Here is a 19,213-nt window from a genome sequence, read left to right on the forward strand (position 1 = left end):
TCATTGGATGGTGCTAGTGTACAAGGCTTTGGTAGGCCTAGCCCCGGCATACTTATGCTCTCTTTTACGTAGATCGGATACCAAATATGCTTTACGGTCTTGTGATAAGTATCAGCTCATGGTGCTGAGAGTTCGGACTGAAAAAATGGAAACGGGCTTTTGGATTTGCCGCTCCCTCTTCGTGGAATAGTTTCCAAGCAGATTTTAAACTTACTGAATTATGCTCAGTTAAAGCTTTTTATTCTCTTATGGCTCTTAGGCAACAGGACTCTATTGGTCAGTGTAGGTGTTTTTAAATTGGTTGTATTGTTGATTATTGTATTTATGGTTTTGATTGTTTAAATGTTTAATGTTTTTGATTTGTATTGAAACTTATGTATTGACGACATGTATTGTTGACCTCTTGGCCAGGTCACCCTTGTAAAAGAGATCGTGATCTCAATGGGTTTTTTCCCTGGTTAAATAAAGAGAGAGAGGTGTTAGGTGCTAAATTGTTTTCGTTGTAAAACATTTATTTACAAACCAGAAATGATGTTCTCTCTTTGCAGCTTTCTGTAAATTTTAAATGGTATAATCTATTTCCTTTGAAAATTATTTGCATCATTCTGTAATATCCTGAATCATTCAGCCTTTCATCGTTTTGGAGGCAAGCATTAGCCATTAATGGGCTTAAGTTTTGTCCAGATGCCCAAAGTATGGGCACGTGTGTGTGTACACACACACACAAGGTCCGTGGCTGTTTTTATGTGTAGGTCCCCAGCTGGTGAGTGCTGTGCAAATGTACCAACCAGAAATGAGGGATTACAGTTAAATCTGGAGGGAGAAAAGAAGGTATGTGATTACAGAACAGTGCTGAAACTGGAGGGAGAGTATAACTGTCTAAAATGAAAACAAGGGTTAAGAAGGGTTTGAGCCTGGTGGTTGAAAGATTGGACACAAATGATGTGGAGAAAATCAGAGAAAATGTGAGAAATCAAAAGAACAGGAAGAAGGAAGAGACCAACAGCTGAAACAATTGAAGGTTGCAGGGAAGACAGACTGCTATCGAAAAGAAAAACTATTCTGAGGTGGGAATTTTTGAGGTTGTTTTTCATTTAGTTACAAATTCATTGTTTTCTTTGACGTTTTCCACTTACAATCTGCAAGGCTGTATTAATGCGGGCAAGAAGAAGCTGCAGTTGAACATATTAAATCTCACTTCCATTAATGTACTCACACATGGGAGAGGGCCAGGATGTCGTTTCTGCAAAGGAGCAGTTCAGCTTTCAGCAGAATTTAAAGTTTTTTCCAATTCATAAGAAGCTTTAATCTTTTTAAACTGATAGTTTTAGAAAGGTTACATAAGACTGTATTCACTGATAGGTGTATAAATGTAAATTCATATTTAAGCTAGGTGAATAAAATATCTGTCTTTTTACAGCCTCATATCTTCTCTACCTCCATTCCTTCTAACCCAGAGTTACAGTCAAATCCTGCCCTCTTTAATATTCAAAACATTTTCACACACGCCATATCTGCTAGTACTAGAGGCTGATACAGATGGAAAATGTGGTCTGCTTGATATTCTGTGATAACTTTCCTCCACTTGTCAACACATTAGTCAAGTGATCTGGAGAGGATTGGCAAGAACCCAAATAATGTGTGCAAAAGCAAAGCCCTCTAGGAAGCTTAACGCTACTCTAATTAAGATGCACATTCACATTTTTGTGCCTCTCAACAACTCGTCCAAGGAAAGTCTGTCATATAAAACCTTAAATTAGAGGACTATTATTGCAAAACTAGATGTTTTAATTTAATTTAGGTCCAAAATGACTATTAAATAAAGCTTTGCCTATTTCAAGGAAGCTACATTGTTGCTGTTTTCAGATTTCAGAACTCTTGCTGCTCTAAGGGTCAATTACCAGCTCAGAAGGGAGTGTTAATGAAACTGAATGCCAACTCCACAGATCCTGAGTGCTACACAAAAGCTGATACATAATGAGGTGAATGCTGACATATCACATGCACTTGCCTTGATAACTTGCTTTCGTCAGCAGTGGACCATCACCTCGTCTTCTCCTGTCCTGCCAGTATCTTTGTTGCAGGAGCTGGCATCATATTTCCCAGGGGATTAAATGATGTCATTTTGGATCCCAAAAGGTCTCCTTACTTCATCTTAGTGCAAACCCCCACCTGGGTCAGTTTCTGTCTGCAGAGGAAGAGAGTTGATTCACTGTGACCTGAAGCTGGAGGAATGGCAAGTCCAATCCTAGAAATTTTTGAAGAGGTCCCACGAGGATAGTTTCGGAGCAGGGGGCACATCACATCTGAGATACCACCTGCGGCCAGGTGAGCAGGTACATACTGCAGCTACTGTATGGAACTGAGATCATTAAGCTTCACTTGGTACAGTCATAGTGAGCTTTATAGGTTCTAGTGTTGGATTCTTCTCAGTGGAAACACAGAACACTTCATTGATAGATTTATTGTCCTAAAAATAAAAAAAGTTTGAAATGCTGGAATCATCTTAAAAATTATCCAAGTGTTATTTTTAAAGTATAGATTGTAAACTAGTACGGGTTACTAACACCCCGAATTCTCAGACTAAATACACAGAACATAACCTCAGTATCTTCAGTACAACCCTCAGTGAATCAGGGTGTTTTGAAAATGACAAAATTATATGTGAACTTCAAAAAGGACATCCTGTATGTGCACAAAATAAAAAAAAGAGAGAGAGAGAAACCAAACAAACTACAAACCAGTCCACAGATTAAGACAAGAATAAACTCAGATTTACATGTAACCCTGAAGTAGCTGCCATTATAATACAGTCAACTCTGAACAAATATATTCTGGCTGAGAGTTGAGAAAAATTGTTAAAGCAGCAGGTCAGATCATCCTTTCAACTGTTGCATAACAGACAATATTCTCCTGAGTTATTTTTACTTTGATGCCCTTAAGACCTAATTTATTTGTCTTGACTTTCTTCACTGATTCATCATTGTTGTTGTTAATACCGAGTGCCCCCGAGCACCCTCGCAGGCAGTGCCTAACTTGGGTTATGGTGATGTCACACTAAACTCCCTCAGTGAGTTTGGGGAAATACTGAATTTTAGTCCTAATGAACTTCAGACCTGCTTAGATGAATAAAGATAGTTAAATCGCTCCAAGCTGCACAGACCGCATAATACATAGTTGTCAACATTTCTGAATTCAGTCTTTATCTTAAAGGGAGACATACTTAGTAAATCTGTCGCATAATGTTTTGCAGATGCCCTGTGTGCATCTCACTGTCTGCCACACCTTCAGAACTCCAAAGTGAAAGAAAGCTTTGGTGACACCTTTGGGTAGAAAGTAGTTTAGTCACTTACAATGATTTGCTGTTTGCCAATATGTTACACGAGAAAGACTTTTGTTTCCCATGTAACATATTTTTACCTTGAAACTGTAACTAGAAAACTTATCTGACACAAGAGACCACATGAAACTTTAATTATTACACATATACACAATAAACGCACGGTTTGTTTAATGTGTACTAGTCCTACATGTACAGATTTTGGAATAAATGGTTACTCGGCTGGCCATAAATCACAGGGATCAGTTCAGCGGGGGGTTATTCCTGAAGGAGCAACCTCTCTGGCCGATTTATTTTTTATTTTTTTGCATTATTTTAAAAACGAAACACATGAAAAACTAGATCTGGATCATTGTCTGGCCAGAGACATTCAAATGAGAATCAACTCAACAACAGCAACACTTTTTAAACTTGAAATTGGAATTTCCAAGGAGCACTCAAAGGCAGCACTATTTTCAGCAATTGTCTCATTGATGGCCTTAGCTATAACAAGTTCTCTGAGGAGGAGGCATCTGTTTCATTGTTTGGGCCAGACGGTGCAGCTTGTCAGGGGAATTCTTCATGACGGCACAGGCCTGCCCATGCTACAGATGGCTTTTCTCACAGCAAATGATTCAGAAAACGATAATATGCCTCCAAATGGAGAAGAGGTCATCTTCTTTTTGCTAATGGAACGTCTTCCTTAGTTAGAGTCTGGACAGAGCGCTTGTTAGATATCCATTTCACAGTAAAAATGTTAGGCTCTGTTTCAGTTACTCATGGAAAGGTAGGTATTTTTAATCCGCTGGCAACATGCCTGATTCTTTCATTTGAATAGTCAATTAATGTTTCACTTAAGCACAAGCAAAACATACGCTTTTCCACACAGAAATTCAAGGTGTAAAGATGACAGTGTTAATTCCCTTACATAACTAAGCTGAGGCAGCCTTGCTGCCAAAAATGCAACAGGCTAATTTTTTTGCAAAATGATGGTTTAAGTTGTCAATGCAGGTTCCAGAGTGAACGCTAAAACCCTTCCACTGTCTGTGGAGACTAAGGACTGTAAGCTAAGGCCAACTGCAATATTCAGCAAGTATCAGACTGTCAGCTAAATACACAAATGTCAGAGAGAATCAGGAGCTGCTACCTCACAGCAGAGCCAAACAGCTGTGTAACAGGCATTAATAGACATGATCATTTCATTGCAACCTGCTTGGTTCAGCATGACTCACATTATGCCAAAAAAAAAAAAATCAATGCATATTAAATTAACTTTGAATATTTCTTGGCACAAGCCCTCCACACACACACACACGGAAATGTACTTTGACCTAAGTTTGGAATGAAACCGACAGCAGAATATGCTGTACTTCTTTTTCTCTCTCATGACATTTCAGGCTTCATCTGTAACATCAAAGACAAAATCTTACCGTATCTGCCCCCTCTGTCCCTTTTTAACATGAACATTAGTGCATCTGAGACACATGTCCCTCCCTATTGTCAGCCTCTTTCTGTTTTGCATATGAAGACTAGAATGAAGCTGAGTGGAGGGAAGGAGAGTGACATGGAGAGACAGATTTGTGGAGACATGAATGGCTTGCAGGTGTTTTTTTTTTTTGTTGAGGGAGAGAGATGGATAGTGTAGAAGATGTGGAGCTGTGACTCCCACCCTCACACCCATACACACACTCACACTGTCATTATGTTTTATGGCAGGAGATGTGTTTGAGAAACCAAAGTGAGGCGCCGTAAGGAGGGGCCATGTGAGGAAGGGTGATAGTTTTACACCAAAATATGTGCAGCACGAGTACTGTCTGTTTACATGTATGCTAGAAACCAACATGTCTAAAAGTGGAGTGCAAGAGAAAGTAGGAGAGCACTGCTTTCAATTAGTGCTCAAGAAAAACAAACAGAGGTGGGTTCAGAGTGAGTGAAGGTGAGGGAGTGACTGTCAAGATAAAAAAAAGGGCAGACAGAGGAAATGAGATGAAACTGTTAAAAAGTCATTTTCTTCTAAATGAAAACACGTGTAAATTTGCAAAAAGATTTTAATTGGCATTGTTCTTAATCATTCTTGTTTCAATTTACAGCTTTTTTTTAATTAATTCTTGTCAAAGGTAAACACATTTCTTTGTGGTTGTCATCTGCTTGGCAACCCCGTACCGTAAACTAACATTACAGGAGAGCACATTCTCTCATACACACTTGCATATTCAGATTCTACAAACGACTCCTTAACAGGTACGAAATTTCTAAATGCCACATACTCGAAAAGCGCGGACAAACACATTCTACCTACATACACACAAATGTGCACACATATCATTTTTCTCTTGCTCACTCACACACGCGCAACACACTCATACACACACACATTCCATATCCGGCAGGTATTATAAATATACATTACAATGCAGACTCCGTCGTTTCGCATGTGCAGCACTTGAGGAATGCTGCCCTCCATTAGCATTGGCTCTGTCTGTGTATTCACAGTTGGTTTCTGACATGCTCTTCAGCAACATAATCTGGTTAGCAGTTAGAGAGTAGGGTTAATGAGTGTATGTCCCTACTGGTTAGTGAAAACCAATAGCCTCTCTTTTTGTCAGGCTGAATTACATCTGACTATTAATCTACACAAGCAAAATGCTGCAGTAAAAAGTCCACAGTTTAAAAAAAGAATTAAAAAAATGGCACAATAGCTTATTGAGCAAAGGCCTACAAATGCACACTAATTAGGTAGATAAATAATATACTTTAATGTTAAAATAAATACATTTGAAAAGTAAATTAAAAAAAAGCACAACTTTGTAATCTGATTAATGGCAGCCTATGTTGTCCTGTATTACAATATAAAAAAGTGAACTTTTTTTGCACATTCACACCTGTTTTTGTGTTTTGTTTTATTTCTTTTTTTGTTTGTTAGTTTGATTTTTTAACAAAATGGCGGCAGCGTTACTTTGAGACTCAAAGCACAATTTCTCCTCAGGCACCTGCCGCACTCTGGCGACTGTATGGGGTTGTGTCGATGGTGACTGTGACTGCTGTAATGGCCATCGGCACCGACTGACTGGGAACCTCTGAAGTGGAAAAGGAATAGACCGGGCTGTCCGCAGCTGAAAGGGAACTTGCTGCTGAGAGAGTTTTTAAGTACTGTAAATTATTGGTATTCTGAATGACTCTACTGATTGCTGTGATGAGAAAGGTTTGACGCCTGGAAAATCTACGCAAAGTGCTGAAGGTAAATGCGTCAGAACAATACACACATCTACCACATCTACCAAGTCTAAGTGCCATCAAATTACTAGTCCAGGGTCTGTATTTTTCTAGGGTTGTTACAGTGTGAAGGCAGGAAATGCAGACAAAGGACTAGTTCTTAGAGGGCACTCACTATCTTCTAAGAAATGCAGGCTTTGCATCTGTACCTATCAAAAAGCTAGGGGTATTTTTGATGTCTGGAGGAAATGGATTCTTGAAAGGCTCTCACAAAGTCTTTTCCTTTTCTTAAGAAACACCTTGGGCTCTTATTACCAGCAGCTTCCTCACTCCAGTGTGAAAACATTCTTCACTGTCCAGGGCAAGGGTGGCAGTTCTCATTACTGGTTATACAAATATCCTGTATAGCCAATTAAGATCAGAACAGTTCCAGGGTCAAGCTTGTTTTTTTTTTTTTAACTACATCAGAGCTTAGTTTAATCCATCACCATACTTGGTCCATGGTCCAAGGCCTTAGAATTCACTGCAAATCCACTCTGTTACATTTGCCTCCTTCATCAAGGCTTACAGCCACAAAAACCTTGCTGTCGTCAGCTGAAGACAGTGCAGCTGAAATTTCTCAGGTGATTTGATATCCATGCTACGATAATAGCGTGTAGTCTCCATCCAGCTCATTCCAAGTCCACCATCTCACCCACCTGTTGGCTGCTAGGAGCGCAGAAGTCTGAACCAGTCTGTGGTTGTGGTCCTTCATGTTGGGGCAAACACACCTGCATGAAATGCTGTGGTATTCATATGATAATGATGTTCAACAACAAATGGAGTGTCAAAATACACTGGTATAAATATGACAGCAAAAAGGCCTCCTTTTTTAAAGTCCAGTAAAGTTCAAGGATTGTTTTGGATGTTCTTTTGGACGTTAACTTGATTCTCTTCTCTGTTTCTGCCAACTTTCACATGAGAGACTCGCAGTAGGTGGATACAAAGCCCTTTGGACAAGGTGGTCCAGCTATGTATGAAGAGTCACTCATGGTGAGAGTCGCTAGGACAAAAGGACGGCAGACACGAGCAGCATCGCCACAGTGAGAAGAAGGCGATCACGTGATGGGCTGCTGCCACTGACGCTTTTCTCCAGTTTGGGAACTTCAGGGTTAAATTCATCTGGAGAGAAAGCCACAGAAATAGAAAATAAGAAATTGAGAAAAAAGAAGAATGTGAGTGTGAAAGAGTGAGAGAGACAGTGTTTGTGCCAGACAGAAGGAAACGAACCATTACTACATTATTAATTCATCAATCTAATGGCATTGAGCAGTGCATGCAAATTGTGCTTTAACATATGCAGAGAAAGAGACATGATGCAATTATCAACAAACCACCAATTATCATCAGCATCGCTACATATGGCCATTTCCCCCATGAGATGGAAAATTAAAAACACTTTTGTTTCTGATCTGTTTTCTTTTTTTTATGTATTCCTCTGTTCACACTAATGATGTTTTTATCCTAGCGGGATTTCAATCAAACCAAATTACTACGGCCTTGCCATTGATTAGACACAACAGAACATTAAGCTGGAGGGGAAAAACAGAGAAAGAGCTGGGAGAACATATTTTGTAACATTTGGTAAAAAGTGAATTACACTGAGCCATTATGCTCCATCTCAACATAATGTTTCTCATTATATCTAGAGGGTTATCACATACCAAAATAAAGCAAAAGGAACGAAACAGAGCTCTGTTGCTTACAGATCCCTCACCTTTTCCAGGACAATCCGAGTCAGCTGCACAGAGGTGTTAGAAAAATCTATGTTTTTTCTATGAGGTAACTGCAGAAGCTGCAATTTCTTCCTGACATCAGTCACATTATCAGACATAAAAGAGAGATGTAGATAAAGGGGAGGAATGATAGAAGAGTTGAAAGCCTTGAGGTGTGATATACTGATGTAAGATTGTTGAGGTTTAACAGTATACAATCACAATGCAAAGAGGAAATGCTTGTTTTGATATAAGACAGGATATACATATTTGACTAAATGTGCCCCAAACTGACACATTCTCTCTTAAAATCCCATTTTTTTACTTCATGCCATAATAATGTTGCAAATACATACTCTCTAACCAAAATATCGTCTTTCATCAAACCAAACTGCCTTTCAACAGGAAATAAATCAAAGGAAGAAGGATTCCTCCAAAATGCTGTTTCACTGTCACATTAAAGCCTTGGCTGGAGTTTGTGAAATATAATAAACTAATTGACTACGAGTAAGAACAAGAAAGGTGATAAGAGATAACATATAAAACCAACAACCACATGACAGCTGATGTTTGATGAATGTATGGAATTTTGTTTTTGTCGCTAGCCTGAGAGTAACCCATCCATCCGCTCTGGCTTGTTCTGGCTGTGTGAGACTCTAACCCTTGTCAGAGTTCTTTTTAAGAAACATAAGGCGCCTGTCTGTGGTGATGACACGCAACACTGACATTCACACCGTGGTGCACTGGGATGAACACAGACAGAAAACACAAAGTGAAGGCAGGGTGAGAAGAGACGCCAGGGTTGCCTCAGGTAGGGCCAACAGGTCACAGTGACGTCTTCAAACCCAAAACGTCTCATCAGACAGGTTTCAGCGGTGCAGTGTATACTCAGTGACCAAACTAGGTGCCTCTTGCTGCACAACTCTATCTCTGCAGTTTCTTTGCATTTGAATGGATTCTTACAAACTTGTTAGTGGGTGTTAAAAGCTCTGGCAATCACAAAGCTGCACGATATGCACTTCTTCAAAACCTCTGCTATTTAGAGAGGCTGCCCTTGGAAGATAAAAGTGGGGGACTTTGGGTGCCTCGGGCCACAACAAGTTATCAAAAGTCCACAGTATGACCTAACATCACAGTACAATTGTGGGATACAGCAATCAATTTCTGAGCACCCTATGAAGTGCAGTGTTTTCTGTATAGGATATAATAACAGACGAGCATCCTGTCCACGGTAAGCTGCCTGAGGCATTTAAAGTGAGAGCACTAGACTGTCGACAAGAAGTTATATTCTAGTGTGAACAGTCGACTTCCAATGGTGATGGTGAGGAAAGACAAGTCTTTCATTGGTCACAATGAAAGACTTTTCCTAGAATGGTCTGAAGAAAATTCATGTGAAAAGATATGATTTACTTAGGAATGAAAGTGTAGCCTCTGCTCATTAACCTCATCAGCCAATTCTACAGAGCACTGGTGTCTCTGTGCTCATGAAAGTAACCACAGACAACATTAGCTTTAACTTGAGGAGGCCACCAGACCTCTGGATCTCCGGCATGTCCAGTAACAGATCTGACAGTTGAAGTCTTTTATAGCTACTTACATCCATTGCTACATAAGCAACACAGGGCAACAAGAGTGAGCAGACTGATGTAGCTGTCAGTTCTTGTGAATCAATTTTCACACTTAACTCTTACAATGGCATATTTCTTCATTTGGCATTAAAGACCTTCTGCTAATTACTTTTAACAACTACCACAGCTTCCATGTCAACTGAAAATGTTTTCAGAAAGGATGGAAGCTTCACTAGCTGCTAGTTGGTTAGCATAATGCAAAACAAAATAACCCCCATCCCAACAAGAAAATGGATAACATGAACACAAGGTCAAGCTGAGATGAATGAAAAAAATGTCATTTTGGTCCAATTATTATTACACTAGCAGGAGTTAAGTTGATATCTAAAAGTGTGTCATTCTTTATCTGCACCAAAGGAGGTCCAACATCTTTCAGAACCAGGGTTTCAGTTCCTCAGACTGCACTTACTAGGTTGGGTTTTGGTTTTCTTGGTGCAATATATTTCATATATGATTTAAGAAATTCAGCTCATAATAAACCATTCAGAACAGATGAATCAAGTATGATCATGTCTACTGATGCATCTTTCTTACAGTTACATTTTCTGGTCCACTACCTAATTCATGTTTCAGGCTTTATATAAGAGTACAGAAGGAATGTTTTAAGGTCAAGGACGTCACAGATGGAAGAATGCATAGAGAATACCAAGGGAAGCTATAAAGTTCTGATTAAACCTGCATTAACCAAGATTTAGCACAAATTCTGACAAATCAAATAAACTGTCTGGAGGAGCTGTCTCCCTGTTGTACTAAACTCCACACTGCTATCTTCAGGCTTTCTGTTTATCTCTTGCCCTCTGTGGTCAGTGCTGTTAAAATCTGTACCACACTTCGCCCATGGCTCTGCTGATCTGAGGTTATAAGACATGTTTTTCAAACCAGGCTCATTTCATTTCATTTTAATTGCTAAATGCTCTGCGTCCAGTTTGCCAGACATAACAGTGCAGTCCACGCTGCATTTTAGACATACGTATGCATATCACTAAAATGTAAACCTCTCTATTTGACATTGTGTCGCTGCAATGCCACTGAAAACCACGGGCTCTATATTCCATATGCATTAGTTCTGAGGCCGGTTATTACTGCTGTGCTACCTGACTGCTGCAACTATCTCCGGCTGTCATGACCACATAGGACGTAGTTTCAGAGACAGGGCAGGAGTGGAAAAGAGGAAGGGAAACTCCTTGAGTTTGTTTTGACTCCCATTTCACCCTTAATGGTTGAAAATTAGAGGGAGAAGGTAGTTAATGCAGCTTTAATTAAGGAAGGAACCAGCAAGACTGATGCTGAGTTCTTGTAGCATTCATAATGAATGTTAAAAACAGCTACAAGCAGAACAGAGCTATGTTACCAGGGGTTTAGAAAGCAAAATACCATAAAAAAGGCAAATCCAGTCAATTCACACTTGAAGGATAGTTCTGGGTCTTGCTTTGTGGTTTATATTACTCGCCAAAGTAATTGCTAAAATCTGGAAACACTTTCTAATGGAACAAGAAAGACAAGTGCGTCAGACAATTTGACAGGTTGTAAACAAGCCACCAGTGGCCTGCTTCATAAAAGTGATTTGCAAGCACTGCTTACATCCTGATTGCAAATGGTGGCAACGCCTCATTTCACAGGTGATAAACAGTGATGAATGTTTGCAGCGGCCAGCTTGGGTGATCGTTTTTTTTTTTGTGGCCTTCATTTGCTCTTCAGAGTAAGTTTGACTGCTCTGGGGACTTGTTTAAACCCTGTACGATCATCTTACTCATGCTTCTTGCCTTGTTTGACTTTAGCAATATCACCAGAAATGAACTTTGTTGGAATAGTCTGATTATTACTTCCACCAAGGAAGGATGTTATGTTTTTACCAGTGTTTGTTGGTTTGTTCATGGATGCAGTAATCCAGAATGTTCAAATTTACAGGGTTCATGGAAAACCCTTTACGGTGAGACATTAAATGATGCTACAGATCTGTGACCAACACTAAAGTATAGCTGAAAATGTGCTGATTCAACAAGTTCAACTTATCTTCAAAAGTTGCTGTGCTAGATCTTGAAGAAATCCATTAGTGAAAGATCATTTTTCTTGGATAACTTCCAACCTAATAATGATATCAATGTGACTCCAAATGCTAGGGGTAGGTTTCACAGTCAACTAATCATAATGTGAGAGTCGAACTATCATGGGAATATTGTCTTTAGGTGGAATTCCATTAAAGGGAAACTGAGCTGTCTTGGCAAAGGTTTGTGCCCGCCGTGTGCTGTCTAGTTACGTTAGATCGGGCTTCTCCATAAGACACGATGTTAAATAAGGAACATGACGTACGAACAAAGCTAATAATAAAGAAAAATGACAGCAGGTCCAAACGTATGTGGAGAGAAGGGGAGGGCTTGATGATAAGCCAGTCTGTGGGTTGGTCTGGTCCTGAGGTTGACTCAGAGAGTGGGTGTCCAGTGGTCAGCAGAGCCATCAGGGATATGGGTTGTTTTTAAGTGTGTGTGTGCATAAATCTGCTTGTCTTGGTTTTGATATTCCTCCAAATGTATTCAGCAAAATGCACCACAATGCTAGAGGCTATGATTTTTTATGATTCCCTGTCAGTGTTTTTTATATTAAATTCTATGTAAGCTCGAGCCTGAGTTACTGCTGAGCAATTCGCCCACCATTGAGCTTTTTCTTTCTTCCTCTGCCCCTTCTCTCTGCACCCCCCTCCTCTGCCCCCACTCATCTCTTTATCTGTCCCTGTCTATGCCAGGCTTTTTCCTGCTGCAGTTCTCTTTCACTGCCTCCTTCCTGTCTTTTATCTCTCTGACTTTCTCTAGCTCACTTTGTCTCTACCTCTTTTCCCCTCCGTCTCTCTTGCTCACTCTATTTTTCTGCCTTCTCACTCACTCTCTGAAGGTACTCCTAGCTGGTGGCTCAAGAGCTCTTTTCACTCCATCTCTGCTGGTCTCAGTTTCCATCTCAGGCAGGTCACACTCTCTTAGCTCTCGTCACAGGCTGTCTACAGCTCCCAGAAACAAGTATACTAAATGATTCTCAGCAAGAGGTTTTTGCTTGAAATGGGGATGGAGAGAGAGAGAAAGAAAAATAGAGGGTTTACATAACCACTCAGCTGCACAATTGACTCGCTGGCTGACATGCTTTCTCCTTAGGTAAACATGGACCTTTCATTCCTTGCACGACCTCTACTGATCTTGTGGATTTTCCAGAGAAGACAAATGAAAGCTTTACTTTGTAGGAGTTAAAAATAGATTACTGCATTTAGATCTTTAAAAAAACATTAAGAAAGGTTCAGGTTTACACCAAATGGGTCTTATTTTCAGAGTTTTGGCCATTATTCTTATTGATGATAAAATGTGAGATGTGGGAACATCTCATCGTAGCTAAAAAAATAAGTCTTCTGGGAGTAACAAACTGCCAGCTATGAGCAGTTTTTCTGTTCAGTAGGGAGTTTCAACTGACATGTTTGACTTTACCTCAGAGTAAAGTATTTTACATGACCTGGCTAAAGTGCCGTTTATTTACAACCTGCCTAATTATCTCACTGCTGAGTTCCCAGTATCAGCAGTTACTTTTAAAGGATGCATTGATCTGGTTTTTTTTATATGTACTGGTGTAGATAACTCAGTTTATCAGTATCAAATCAATTCACTCCTAGTGCTCTTCTTTTTTACTTCTCCCCAGATTTGTAATCTGTGTACTTTGTAACACTGTAACACAGTAATAACATGTGTAACATTAAAATGACTTCTATTTAAGAAATCATGGGCTGCCAGGAATTGATGCGGCACTAAAAACTGAGTTAGGGCCCTAACGTGTAGGAAAGACAGAATTGTATAATGACACTGATAAATCAGCTGTGTAATCAGGTCAGTACTGGGGCCAATACTCATTGGGCATATTGGCTCAGTGCTTCCATATTACTTGGTAGTTGTTATGATATAATCAACAGAAATGAAGGACAAAACTATAAAAATAAAAAAAAAGACTGAAATTGTAATAAACTGGATGGGTATATTGTTGATTTACATAGGTTCATTTTTATACATATTAGAATACATACATATTTTAATTCTAACAGATATGATTGTAACTAAATACACATTAAACATTATAAATACAGTACACAGTATGTGTATATAGAATGCAAGTGTAAGGGCTTCCCCATACTGCACAGCTTTTAAGAGCAGAAAATAAAAGTTTTACTCATCACCCAGCAAAGCTTTGTGGATTTTCTTTTGCCAACGTTAGAATAAAAAGCAAACAAATGGTTGGTTCCTTTCCACAATGACTGGTACACAAATCACGCTTTGCAGCCATAGCCAAATATTGACCAGCATCTGGTGATTGGCTGCTGTTGATTTTCAGCAACTCAGAAACAAAAGCGGAATCACTCACCAAGATGTATTTTGATGTTTGGCCTGACTGTGTAGTCGGGAGAAGTCTGACTGGAGTCATCATCTGTCTGGGAGACTGATAAACACATCGTGTATACACACGTACACAAAGAGAAAGAAACAAGAGGGTTATTAAAACCAGAGGAGGTTACGATGCAGAGAGTGAGTGAAACAGAGACAAGAAGAAAAAACACCTCATTAAAAACACAGCACTGAAGAAAATGTGCATTTTAGGCACCATTATAGCAGAACACAGAGGAGTAAGTGTGTCCCTGCCACTGAGAAACCATGAAGAAATCCTGGACTTCGAATACAGACTTCCATCTGAAGATTAAATGCGTTTGGAACCAGTGGACAGAAGTCATTATTACATTTACTGTTCGTCTAGACGGGGAATTACATTGAGTCTGCACTGGCAAATTATCCATGAATGAATGATGTGTGGGTTTGTTGATCTGCATGTGTATACATCTTTGTGTATTTTGTGCTTTATTAAAAAACAGAATGTGTCTATGTGAGCCTGTGTGTCAGATGCATGGTTAGGAGGATGAAATAGCATTTCCAGACAATTTACATAGAAGCTGACAGCAATCAATTTGCAGCTCTTCACAGATGTAAAGCACACTGTATGTCATGAACATTCACATCCTTCTGATATTGAAATCTTAAAATGGGAGACAGAGAAAATGAAAAGAGTCTGGAAGCAGCTGAAATCAACAGCAATTTTGATAGCACCCTGTTAAAATGACCTTGCTGACTAAAGGTTGGGGCTCGTAAACAGGCTAAATGCACTTGCGCTCAGATAGCCATTAATGCACGCATGCCCTCACACACACACACACACACACACAAAAACAGTTACGGCTGAAGTGCAGACACGCGCATGCACACATGTTCAAACTCCTACGCACACAAATGCACAGAAGCAAATGGAGGCGTGGTAGACGCATCAATAGATTAGCCCTGACACTGGGATGGGGGAGTGGGTGTTAAGGTGATGCGTACACAGGGCCTGACACTGGCCTGAGTGTGGGATGTATTAGTGCTGACAAGGTTAGAGGAGACAGGGAGGCTTGCAGGACTGGGCACACTGATCAAAGGCCTGCAGGGAAGAGAGCAGGCTACCAGGGTAAAAATAACACAAGGCTATACTGAGCAGCAGGCACCATAGAAGAGAAGAAGAGATAGACATTGAGGAAGAAAGATGAGGAATTGAGATGGTCAAGACAGCTGGGTGAGAGAAGGATGGACAGTGACAGAGAGAGAGGAGCAGGACAGAGAGAGCTGGATATTGCAGGCAAATCTGTTTTTTTTTTTTTTTTACATTTTTTTGCACAGCTTCACAAAAGTATGTCATTTACAGAGAGAGGTAGAGCATTACTGTAATAGCACTGAGACAGAGATGAATATTAAGCCATCGCCCTCAAAGCACTGCTTCCAGAAAATAGATCATCAAAACCTCACCAAGACAGCATGAGGCAGAAAAACCTATCTCTGAGACAAGATCTTAGTTTTTCTTGTTCTCTGTCTGTTTCTCTTCATCTCTTTGTCTCTGTTTCTCTGTGTGTGTGTTTGGGAGATAAAAAGAGACAAGTGGGGAGAGGAAAGTGGAGATGAAATGACACAGACAAAAAGGAAAATGTATAAAATGAGTGGGAGAGACCTATAGAGGGATGACAGAGGTGGTAGGTCTCACCAGTGGAGCAGCAGACGTAGACCCTCAGTCTCAGGCAGCTGTGGACATGGTGGTGGGTGGACGTGGCTAAAAGAGAGCAAGACACACAACATGTCAACCTTGTGCCCTCTGCGGGCCACACCACCCTCAATAATTAGCTGTTAAAACTGCAGAGCTGTCCCCAGCTCAACTTCGTGAATCCATTAGCAACACCTACACACCATCAATATAGATGGGTGACAGCAGCCGAAGAGAAGCTCCTCATTATATTCTAAGATCAAAATATTGAATGTGCAGCACCCTCAGGCTTTTTCTATCCATCACAATAAACAAGGTGTTTTCTGGCCTGACTCACAGATATAGTAGTACTCCTGGCCCACGTTGAACTCGTAGCCCAGCGAGAAGGCACTATAGCGCTGGAACTTCTCAGAGAACTTGATGGGAGCATGAGGCACATGGGGCCGGTTGCACTCCCAGCGTTTGAAGCCTAGCTGGGGGTCGCAGGTGCGGTAACCACGGTAGTTGACCATGTAGAGGATGTACTGCTCAGGCACAACACGCTCTAGCGTCCCTCGCTGGCTGCTGTTGTAATGCGGACAGTAGATGTCCAGGTAGTCGTTCACACTGACCTGCACTGTGTATCCTTCCTTTCGTAGCCTGAGTTAAAAATACAGACAGCAGAAAAAGTGAAGGAAGTGAAAGAAGATAAACTATTACATCTTACTCTCCTTAGTGACAAAAGAAGTAAGCAAAATGTTTGGAATGATCTGCATTTATGTATAATTCAATATGCATTCACTCATTTATAATTATGAATAAAAACACATGTAACTAATTACAACCAAATTTATCGATACCGAATGCTTCACTCAAACATTCACAGTGTAGGTGGGAAAATGTATGTGAAGCCTCAGGCTAATGACTTCAGGAGTCAGGAGTTAGCAAACCTCAAGTCCAATCAATGAAACAGGATTAGATCTACTTTATGCTATATATAAAACACTCAGGCATTTTGAGTTTGCTTTGCACTAGAAGCATCTGCAGATGTGCACCATGCCTAATAAAAAAAGAGATCTCAGAAGAATTATGATCATAAAGCTGGAGAGGGTTACAAAGTAATTTCAAAAAGTTTAGATATTGATCAGTCCACAGTTAAACTGTCTATAAATGAAGACAATTTAATACTGTGATTTGTCTCCCCTACAAGTGGGTGCCCAAAAAAGTCAGTATAGTTAGGCCCCGAGTAACAGCTAAAGCCTTAAAGGAATCACTGGAGCTGGTTAATATCTCTGTCCATGTGTTTACCATATGCAAATCATGGCGCATGGTTGCATGGAGCAGGACACCACAGAAAAGCTTTTGTTCTTTCAAAAACATCACTGTACACACAACATTGCATATGGTTGAAAAAGCATCATCCCAGCAGTGAAGTACAGCAGAGGCAACGTCATGATGCACAGCTGTTTTGCTGCCTCTGAACAGCCTTCCATCAGGAGGAAAATAAATTCACGGGTTTACCAAGGTATCTTACATGGTGATGTCAGGATGGTTGTTTCCCAGCTGAAGCTCAGCAGAAGGTGGTTGATGCACCATGGCAATTACCTTAAAAACCAAAGTAAATCTCCTACAAAATGAGCCCAAGCAAAGAAAGAGTGGCTTAGATCTTAACCCAATAGAAATGCTGTGAAATTACCTCAAGAAAGCCATTCACACCAGATATCTGAATATCTCCAAAAGAATATGAATGAGCTGTAAGGAACAAAGATACAAAATTCTTTTCCCACCAGGACTGTGAATGTTTAATCAGTGTATTCAATGCAGAAAAAGACACAAAAGAGTACAATTATTTGTATTTTATTAGTATAAGCATTGTGTTTGCCCACATTTGTGACTTAGATGAAGATGAAATCACACTTTATGATTTATTAAGGCAGAAAACAAGGTTATTCCAAAGGGTTCACATACTTTTTCTTGTCACTGTAGAAACAATTTTTTTCCCCCCACCAAATGTCTTGTAGCAAGTGCTGGAAATGATAACCGGTACTCCTGTATTCCCCCCTGAGCTAGATACAGGCTGGGTCAAAGACGGTTTGGCCACCAGGGAACCAACCAGCACACGATACAGTACATATGATGGACCAAGCTCCCCTGGCAAATGCCACTGATGAACGAGTAGGTTGTTAGCAGGTAAGAAAGGCCACTCTAAGGTTGTACGTGTGTGTGTATATGTGAGAGATGTACATGACCCTACAGTAACCCTTTAAGACTCATGAATGAACAACTGAGACAATGATATGATATGATATGATATGATATGATATGATATAGTAGATATGGTTTAAGCTGCCATGCTGTGATCTTCATTGTTTTTAATACTAAGCACACCTATTATGTAAATTACACAATCTGTAATTATACAAAGTAGCAGTCATTAGAAGGGCTCCTGCAGGTGAGCCGATGAGATGAGAATTGTCCTTGGCTGCAGTGATGTAGTGTAACTGACACCAACTAGCTGTAATGACTCATTTGCACCAGTAGGTGGAAGTATTGTGTTGCATTATAGTTAAAGAGCAAACCTCCACCCTTTTTCTCCTCTGCACTCACTTTTCCCCTGGTTATCTCCTCTTTCTTACACATTTTCTAAAGGAGCACAATTACACACACTCATTCACCCCCCGTGTATACATTGTGCTAGCACACATACACACTTAAAGCTGTGGACACGCTTGCACAAACATGCTCACACATGCATACGTTACTAGGTCAGGCCTCCGGAGAGATCATTATTCAATTGCAAAATGAGCATCAGAAATGTCACAACACCTCTCTCTCCCCTCTTTCTCACTGTGGCATTAAAGCTGTTCCTCTTCCTGGATCCCCTCCTCCACACCCAACCTCTTACTCATCCCCACCCCATCTCTTCTTTTACACACATGCGAAGACAGAAAATCAAATCTCTTAACCAGTGTTCTTTGTGGGCCATCAATCTTACCTGTGCTTTCTATCCCCGCTGCTCAGATGTGAGATGACAGACTTTTGTCTTGTCTTGCAGTGTTGCAGGAAGAGGCAACACAGCTATGCTTCAAAGGAGCTATATTTGTGTGTGTGTGTGTGTGTGTGTGTGTGTGTGTGTGTGAGTGTGAGAGAGAGTGTACTGGAGGAAGTAGGGACTGAAGGTGGTAGAGATAGATAAAGAGGTACAATCAGTGTGGGGTACAGAGAATGGTAAGTAGATAGAC

At 40.3% G+C, this 19,213-nt stretch overlaps 1 protein-coding gene across 1 annotated transcript in view; it reads right to left on the minus strand.

Moving 5' to 3' along the window:
• Positions 1-5,378: 5,378 nt before the first annotated feature.
• efna3a (ephrin-A3a) overlaps positions 5,379-19,213 on the minus strand; it is a 61,498-nt gene continuing 47,663 nt past the window's right edge. Inside the window, exons 2-5 of the mRNA XM_020623801.1 lie at positions 16,330-16,631; positions 15,996-16,061; positions 14,301-14,375; positions 5,379-7,693 (exon numbers count right to left, since the gene is read on the minus strand). Coding sequence (XP_020479457.1) covers positions 7,575-7,693; positions 14,301-14,375; positions 15,996-16,061; positions 16,330-16,631 — 562 coding nt within the window. The 3' untranslated portion in view covers positions 5,379-7,574. The remainder of the gene's footprint in view (positions 7,694-14,300; positions 14,376-15,995; positions 16,062-16,329; positions 16,632-19,213) is intronic.

The sequence above is a fragment of the Monopterus albus genome, unplaced genomic scaffold (genome assembly GCF_001952655.1).
Source record: "Monopterus albus unplaced genomic scaffold, M_albus_1.0 scaffold310.1, whole genome shotgun sequence".
Classification (NCBI taxonomy): Eukaryota; Metazoa; Chordata; class Actinopteri; order Synbranchiformes; family Synbranchidae; genus Monopterus; species Monopterus albus.